The 8,795-nt window shown below is 48.4% G+C and overlaps 1 protein-coding gene across 2 annotated transcripts in view; it reads right to left on the reverse strand.

The window, feature by feature from the left end:
- Window positions 1–6,808, reverse strand: part of GALNT18 (polypeptide N-acetylgalactosaminyltransferase 18) — a 367,520-nt gene extending 360,712 nt beyond the window's left edge. Inside the window, exon 1 of one of the 2 annotated variants that reach the window (XM_039471355.2) lies at window positions 6,100–6,808. In XM_039471355.2, the coding sequence (XP_039327289.1) occupies window positions 6,100–6,334 (235 nt within the window). In that variant the 5' untranslated portion in view covers window positions 6,335–6,808. The remainder of the gene's footprint in view (window positions 1–6,099) is intronic. The other variant, XM_074401094.1, reaches the window with a different exon arrangement.
- Window positions 6,809–8,795: the final 1,987 nt, after the last annotated feature.

Consider the following 8,795-nt stretch of genomic DNA (forward strand, 5'->3'; position numbering starts at 1 on the left):
CAAGCCCAGGACATTTACTGATTCTTAGGGACCATAAATGATTTGTAGTCATGACGAACAACCTGCTGTTACCGACCTGGTATAACAAAACACAGTTACTAACCCATTTCTCCAATGTTGGGATGATCTTGACTCAATGAAGTAAGATAATGGACTTAGAAATTAGTCATATAATGTAATACCTTATTAATCATGATATTCCGAAGGGTAAATAGATGTTACAAGAACACCACCCAGGAATTCAATTTCCTTTTAGATATATTTACTCTCCTGAATTCTTTATACTACCATCATCCCTCATAAAAATGTAATGGTCTGATCTTTCCTCTTTTCCCAAAACAGTTTTTTCAACTTTTTTTTAAAGAAGCAGATCCTTTTTTTAAAATGAAATATTTTACAGAATGCCAAACAGAAAACAGAAGACAGAGGAGCTGTGTTATTTGCAGGGAGGGGAGGGAGTACCTATAGGCAGAGTCTTGGAGACCCCACTTAACCCTTTTAATTCTCAGGCCCCACATCAAACCTTCTAGAAATTTAGGGCCCCTGGAAACACAGTTTGAAAACCATTGCCTAAGGCATCTATGTAAAACTAAAATTATGTATGCAACATATAATACAGGCAAAATATTTACTTATCAAAAAAATGTAAAATACACAAATCACAAACAGTGACAGGTTTTTTTGTTTGTTTGTTTGTTTGTTTGTTTTGTAGAGATGGGGGTCTCACCATGTTGTCCAGGTTGGTCTTGAACTCCTGGGCTCAACTGATCCTCCCACCTCAGCTTCCCAAAGTGCTGGGATTACAGGCATGAGCCATGATGCCTGGCCAAACACTGATAGTCTTAGAGAACAATGATCAAGGACACAAACAGTCCCACAAGATAAAAGCAAACATCAGGGGCAGGTAGGATATTATTAAGTTCTAGAGTAATCGAAGGAGTACAAATCAAAAGAATAGAGCGTTTGACAGGGATTACATTTGCTCAAAAAAGAATGAATGATAGCACCCGATGCTGGCCAGGCTCCATGACGCTGGCACAATCATACACTGTTGGTGGCTATCAAGAAAGGCTTTCCTTTTGATAAACCAGTCTTTCATAAAAATGTTCAGACTCTTTGAGTCAGGAGTCATCCCACTTCTGGAAAGACATCCTTAAAAATAATTCAAAAAAACAGTGAGATGAAGATGTTCATTTCTGCTCCAATTATAATAGCAAGACAAATGTCCAATAATAGGGAAGTGGTTGAATCAATAATGGCATATTGATGACAGAATACTATTCAGTCATTAAAAATACAATAAAAGTTCTCTCTAGAAACTCTCCATTTAATCAATTCTCCGGATTAACTACGCTTTCCACCCCCTCTGTAAAAAACCTATTTGTCTCTAGCACCACTGCCCACAGCTCCTGCAAACAGTTGAGTTGTACACTTACCAGCCATCCACTGGGTTCTCAAACGTGTTTACACTATTTGTACTTGTCACTGTAAAGGCATAACCTAATCACATATTATACAAACCAATGAAATATGACTGCTAAAAAGATCAGAGTTGTTTCTAAGACAGTTAAGTTCTAAGTGCTTGGCAAAGACTTTATAAAGGGTAGTCAGTTAAAGAATAGCAATCAAATTATATGTGAGCAAAGCCATTGCAAAAGATCAGACAAAAATCATCACAGTTTAGGCCACTACACTTAGACTGCTTCATAAGCACCTTTAAGTTTCCAGTGAATTTTAAAGAAAACAGAACCAGAAATCAAACGTTGTAAACAGGACACTGCGGGAGTGGTTTGGGCAAGGAAGATAAACAGAAGGCCAACTGGCAGACCCATCCCAAAGACAAAACCGTGGCCTGATATCAAAAGTCTGGCAAGCGAATGTACATTTTGAATAACATTAAAATAAAAATATGTAATGTGTGTATGTAATATGTTGTTGTACTCTCCTCTTTAACCAATTTTTCTATTAACTAGCTCAAGCCCTGACCGTGTTGACTCAGAAGGATTCTTTGTCCTTTGAAAACAAGTCCACTGTGTCGGGGACCAAGAGTGCCTGTACTGCCGCACAGTGTCTTGAGTGTACAGTTAGTTCATCACTGAAATCCGCAATCGCTTTCCCAGTGCAGTGCCTGGCACACATTAGGTCTCCAACAGATAAATGCTGAACCAGTAAACTATGTAGCAATTCCGGAAAAAAACAGTGCTTCTTTAACAAAAAGCAAAGCGAACAAAGCAGAATATAAAATTACATGTAAATCATGACTACACCTTCATTTTGAAATATGGAGGCAAATGAATAAAGCTAGAAGGAAATGCTCCAAATGTAGACTGATTTTTAGGGTAGAATGATTTATGGGCAATTTTATGCATTTTTAAATATTTTCTTAAACACTGGCACATTCTTTTACATATTCAGAAAGCTACTAAGAAAAGAAGAAAGCTATTTTTATTTTTACTGAACTTCCAAAATAAGAACTGAATCAACATTTCCATTTCCTGCACTCTCCAACATTGGGGCCTCCTTTAGCAAACTCTGCTTCATCCACCTCACCATGTCAAGCCATCAGATCTTTCTACTCCTAAGATGGAATGAAACTGACCCTGTCTAACACTTACTTGGTGTTTCCAAACCCCCAGGATGCCTTTTTAAAAAATAATCATAAGTTATCCACCCTCTCTTTTAACATCTATTTGGTCAAAAAAAATTCTCAAAACTGCAATTTACATTCCCAAGAGATTCCCAAACACCATCTAATTAAATCATTCAATCAGAAAACAAATTAAAATGAAATATCACTGCAACCCCCAAGAGGAAAATAAACTTTTCAGTCATGACTAGAACAGATCTCTGGAGTGATACTCCAAAGCCTCTTCTAATTGCAAGTCCTATGGAACATTCTGCAGAACATTTTGTGACATTTGCAGCTTCCAGGAGACTTTTCTTCTAAAGAAAAGAAGAGCCTGAACAAGACTCCAAAGCAAAACATTTTTTTGGAGAACGATATCACTTTCATTAATAACTAAGGCAGCCCTGGGCATCAACACTCATTCATTCATCCACACTTCACCCCACAACTACTATTCTGTAGAATGTGCCAGGAACTGTCCTGTGTGTTCGGCAAATATTAGTTAAGGGCATGGAACCTCTGCCTCTTGGCATGAAACAGCAAAACCCAGAGCAGCCTGAGTTTATGGAGTTTCCTCCCTCACCCCTCGGCCAACCTCTGAGGTCTCTCCCTCTGATACCCAATTCTACCATTGTCAACGGACTCCAAGGAACCCGGGGGCCCTTCTGGGAGGCGGTTTGGTACATGGGTAAGAACTTAGACTTCTGAAGCCACTCTAGCTGAGCTTACATCCTTGTACTATCACGTACCAGTATGTGATCCTGGACAAATCATATACCCTCTCCCTGCCTCAATTTCCATGTCCGTAAAATGGAGTGAATATTACCTACTTCATAAGGTTGTGAAGATTAAATAAGTCAATATATGTAAAGCATTAAGAGTAGGGCTTGACACATCCTAGGTGCTATGTAATTTTAGCTCTTATTAATAAGTGTTACCTCGTATTCCCTCCAGCTCAGCAAAGTAAACTGGATTGTTCAAAAGGCTCTACTAACTAGAGGAAACTTGATAGTGGGATACACATAAACAGCCTTACCATCAAGCACAAGAGCTTGATCTTATTGTCCTTTACCACCCTCTGCCTTCAGAGACCTGCACTTAACCAGCCCCAAATTTGATAGACCCTTTACCTCTGTTCCCTAAATGCCAGCTAAGGATGGCTCCAGTACCACAAAGGGAGCTGCTGGTCATCACTACACCGTCATGGCACAGCCAAACTGGTAACCTCTGCCCCTGCGTGTCTCATTTCCAGTCTCGCCAAGTCACTGACCCTTCCCTGCCTTCCTATAGGTTGCAGCTTTGGCCCTCTTTCGTTAGACTGTGGTTATTTCTGAATACCCACAGGAGTCATTGCACGTGTACAAGTGGAACAACGCATGTTTTAAGGACCTTGCCTCTTTTTCTTAATCTACCTTCTCAAATTTTTCACCTATAGATTTGAAAGTGCTGAACAACAATAAAGTTTCTGGGGAGAAAAATCACAACACTTCCCTTCAACTTCAACATCATGCTTGTTTCCATGTTGAAGCTTAGAAATCATGTGACATGGTCCACATTCCACATGACAGGCACACACTCCGTCACAGGCTCAGTGGTTAATGGCATCCCCTGAATGCTTCCCAAAGCAGTACCTTGCTCGCCTCCTGCCTGACCAGATAGAAAAGCACAAGAGAATCATTTTCCAGGAACACACACACACACACACACACACACACACACACACACACAATCTGTGAATGAAAATCTCTCAAAATCTGTCGTCAAACTAGAAATGTCAAAGTAAGGCAGAGCTTTGTGTCTCCCGGGGAACATTCTGAATCACCCCGGGGGAAATACAGCACTTCTATTGCTGATTAATTGTCAATCCAGACCTACGGGATAGAAAAGGACTGGTAAGAAACAACAGCAGCAGGCACCCACAGATAGGTAAATTGCTTTCCAAGCCCAGTGCCAGGTTGAGAGGCAGAGGTTGGTCTGAAGCAGCAGCTGTCAATGTCCCTTTTTTCTGGGGAGAGGCCGAAGCCATGGGCTTGTTCTGAAGTCATTAGTCAGGACGCAGTATGGGTGTGGACGCTCCTCTTGCACTCAGCTGCACCTCCCTTAATCTTCCCCTCCTGGGAAGGAACTATTCTGGACACCTGGGGAAACACTAAATTCAGACGAAGTAGCCATCTCTAGCTACCCTGGCAAGGGCAGCAGGTGAAAGCGTTGGAATTGAGACATCCACGTGTAAACAAAAGGGCGTGCTGGGGGCGGGGGGAGGGGGACGAGAAGGCTTCAGGTCAACTTAATTTTGCCAAGGTTTGCCCTGCGCTGGCCCCAGAGCCTGGTGCGCTTGCTAGGTTTCCAGGCGAACTAGGCTCGGCCCTGCCCTTAAGAAGCTCACACGCCTGGTAGAAAGCAGGGGGCGCGGGAAGGCGAAGAAGTGTGGACGTGAGCGCGCATGTGTGTGCACACCCGGCATCAGTGCTCCTGGAGCCCGGAACTCCATCCCCTTCCTCTGACAGCTCATTGACCAGGTCGCCTCGGGAGAGCGCCCTGCAACCCCCACCCTCCCTTTGGACCCCCGCTCTGGTCTGGAGCGCACCCAACCAGCGTAGCCTTACACTTCAGACCCAACCCAGCTAGGTCTGCCTGCTCCGCCCCGGCTGCTCCCAGGGCCTGAGAGTGGAGCTACCTGCAGGATCGGCGGGTACTTGGTGGCGGCCGCCTCGCGCGGAAGGCGCAGCCCAGGGCGTGTTCTTCCAGTCTTGGGCGGAGGCACCATCACAGTGGACGGAGCTGAGGCTCCAGCGCTACTTCCCGACGTTGACACCTGCTCCTGGAGAGGGTCCTGGACCCGCGGGTTGTGGTGGGACTAGGAACTGCTATAGGTTCAAACGGCCCTCCAACCACAGAGGGACCCGTGCATTCCCCATCGCTTACTGACGGAGCACAGCAAAGCTGGGGCTGGGGCTGAGACAACGCAATTTTCCTAGCCTCGCTTGTCCGGCAGCCTGCTGGTCTTAATTGCCAACAGTCAGGGCCGCCGAGCGGGCATCTCGCCTGACGCCTACAGTGGCTAAAAAAGCTCGTTTGCCCGCGCGTTCTCTAGTGTACACACACAAACATTCACACGCACACACACTGAGCCGGACTTGTGGGCCATCCCGAGAGCCCGCGAGCAAGCAGCCCAGAGTCACACGCACATTTGGACACGTGCGCAGCGCGCCCCCATACCGCCAGCTAGCTGCACACACCCGCGCGTGCAGCCCTGCGCACACACGTGTGCCCTGGGGAAGCGCTCACGGCCGCAGACACGAAGGGTTCCCCCGCGCCGGCAGGAGCTCACACGCAGGCCCCACCACTACAGCGCGTCTGCGGCCCCGAGCCCCGCCGTGGCTGAGTTGATACGCACCAGCCCCAGCGCACCCTGAGCGGCGCTGGGCACTCCCGGGCCTCATGCGCGACCCAAGTTTCCGGGGCGCCCGTACCTTGAATGTGCTGCTTGATGACATTCTCCAGGTGGTCCAGCCGCTCAATAATCTTCAGAGTGTCCCCTTTGTCTTCCTCCAGCTTCTTGTCGGGCGCCGGCTCCTGCCCCCGCACATACACGCTGGCGATGTAGTTGGTGACCCAGCCCACGTAGAGCAGGCAGATGATGTTAGTCATGCCGCTCAGGATCACGCAAGTGGACACCAAAGTTTTGGTCTTCCTGGTGCACACCATTCTGGGCTCCTTCCTCCATATAGAGCTCCCGGGGGCCCTTCCTTGTCTCGCGTCCCGGACTCCCCCGCGCTCACACCCCGTAGCACTTCCGGAGCCGCTGGCTGCCCCAGCACCTGAGTCCCGACGTTCTCCAAAGCCCAGTCCGCTGCCGGTGAAGCCGCCGTGCCCAAGTTTGCAGCTCCTGCCGCTGGCCACCCGGGGAGAGCTTGACAAAGGAAACCAGGTGAATTTTTTTCCAAATTAAAAATCCCTGAGCCCTTCCTAGAGGGGTCACGGATAGTCGGCAGCCGCGCGCCCAGATGTGCACGTCTGGGAAACTTTGCCACTGCCTGTATCTGCGGCCACGCCGCTTCCCATAGCCAACGCCAGCTGCCTTGGCGGTCCGACCGGCCCGCGCTGCTAGGAGGACCACGGCAGCGGCAGCTGCGGCGGGTAGAGCCGCGAAGCAGAGCAGCCCGGCCCCCTCCGAGCGACAAGCGCCGCCACCAATCGCGCTCCGGCTCGGGAGAGGGGCCGGTGCTGGGCGGTCGCGGACCAACGGGGCGGGAGCGGGGGGCGGAGTCCAGCCCCCGGGCCCCACCTGCTGGTCGCCCCTGGCTCCCGCCCCCAGGGACTCGCCTGGGTCTCCACCCGAGCCCGCACAGGCTGCCCCAAACCCGAAGCTCCCAGAGAGGGAGCGCTGCCAGTCCCAGCACTTAAGTCGGCAGCTTCCTCCGTTAGGGGAATTCCATCTTTTGCTTTTGAGCAGGAATCTCCGGTTTTGGAGGGTTGCACGGGTCAGCGTCTTTCATCCCCGGGGCTCCTCCACTGTGCCACTAGTCAACTCCTGGAATCTTTTCTTGGTTGCCAGGACGCAGTTCAGAAGCCAAGAAAGTGCAGGCCCCAAGGGCGTTCACTCCTTCCTTGGCCTCACTTGGGCCTCCACCCTGCCCTCCACCCTTCAGCCACTGGCATCCTGAGTGTGTCCAGACCTGACCCTAAACCTGGCTCGAGAATCTCCCAGATGCCACATTGGTGACCTATTAGATGACTCTCTACCACTTCCCCCCCACCCCCGCCTGCCCCACTTTTGGCCCCATCTAGGTTTTTCTTCAAGTCTACACAGCTCCCAGGACATGCATGTGTCCTGTAAGCCCAGCTGTCATTCATGTGGGACCAGGGTTATCCAGTGCATAAGGAAACCCTGCAAGGAAATGCCCTTGGGGGAAATTAAGGTCTCTCTGAACTGTAGAGCCCTTATACATGTTGTTTGTGATTTCCATAGGAGAGCGCGCAGATAACTGTGACTGAGCACAGGGGCAGGCCAGACGCTGAGGCTGATGCTGCTGTGTTTGTTCTTAGTGCCAATGTTTACTCATACTCTCCTCTTCTGCTGAACACCCCATTTTCAGCAGCTGAACAGAATTCCTTTAAACAAAGACGTTTTACAACACAGATTCCCCACCTCTTCTCCATCTCTGAGTTGCTTTATTCTTTTGGCCTAAGAGCCCGGCAGGCAGCCTGCTGCATGCCCACCTTGTCATGTATCAGCCTTCCAAGCAGCCACAGAAATACCCAGGGCAGCTCCCTCCTGGAATATCTTCTGGATCAAACAACGGGCCCCACAAAAGAAAGAGGGCACAAAACCAAAGAAGGGCACCTTATGGTCCCATCAGCCAAAGGCCCATCTACCAGTGTTTTGCTTACAAAACCTCCCCAAAGATGCTATGAAAACAGATACCAACTAAGGACCCTGGAAGATGTCCCTTGATCTACAGCTGGGAGAGGGAACAGTGGGTGTGTGTTGGGGTGGGCTGGGACATAGGAGGGGAAGAAGAATAGTGTGGTTGGTATGTAGGAGACACATACATGAGAGGAGAGAATGTACAAAATTTCTGAAAAAAAAAGAGAAATCAGCCTCCAGGAGAGAGTAAAACTTGTCTCTCCCTTTTTTCTGTTAGTATAATCCGGCTCACAATAAAGGATCTGAACTTTCTTCTGGTTGGACAGACTTAGGAGCAACACCCTGGAGTACAGGCTAAGGCGTAATCGTTCCTTCTATTCTGCCCCCTCTCCCAGGAGGAGCCCTGGAAGATCAGCCCTTCTCGGGATCTTCCTAAACCACCACAGGGCTAGACAGAGGAGCCAATACTCATTCCTTTCACTTTTTTCATGGGAAAAAATAAAACCCCAAGTTTAAAAGGTGAGTGTCAAGAAAAAAAAAGAAGTGAACTGTGTGATCTTAAATTTTGTACAGCTGATCCTCTAAGACAATGTGTAACTGTAGAGGGGATGAATACAACAAAAGAAGAATGCAGAACAGGTTCTCCTCTCTGAAAAGTCGCAGGGTTGAGTTGACCATTTTGAAGAATTTTCTCTGGGGGTGCAGGCAGACTCCAGGGTTCTAATCCCACATCCACCATGTATTAGTTATGAGAGCCTGGACAAGTTCCAAAAAGTCAGTAGGGCTCAATTTCTCCCA

Source organism: Saimiri boliviensis, chromosome 6, assembly GCF_048565385.1.
Source record: "Saimiri boliviensis isolate mSaiBol1 chromosome 6, mSaiBol1.pri, whole genome shotgun sequence".
NCBI lineage: Eukaryota > Metazoa > Chordata > Mammalia > Primates > Cebidae > Saimiri > Saimiri boliviensis.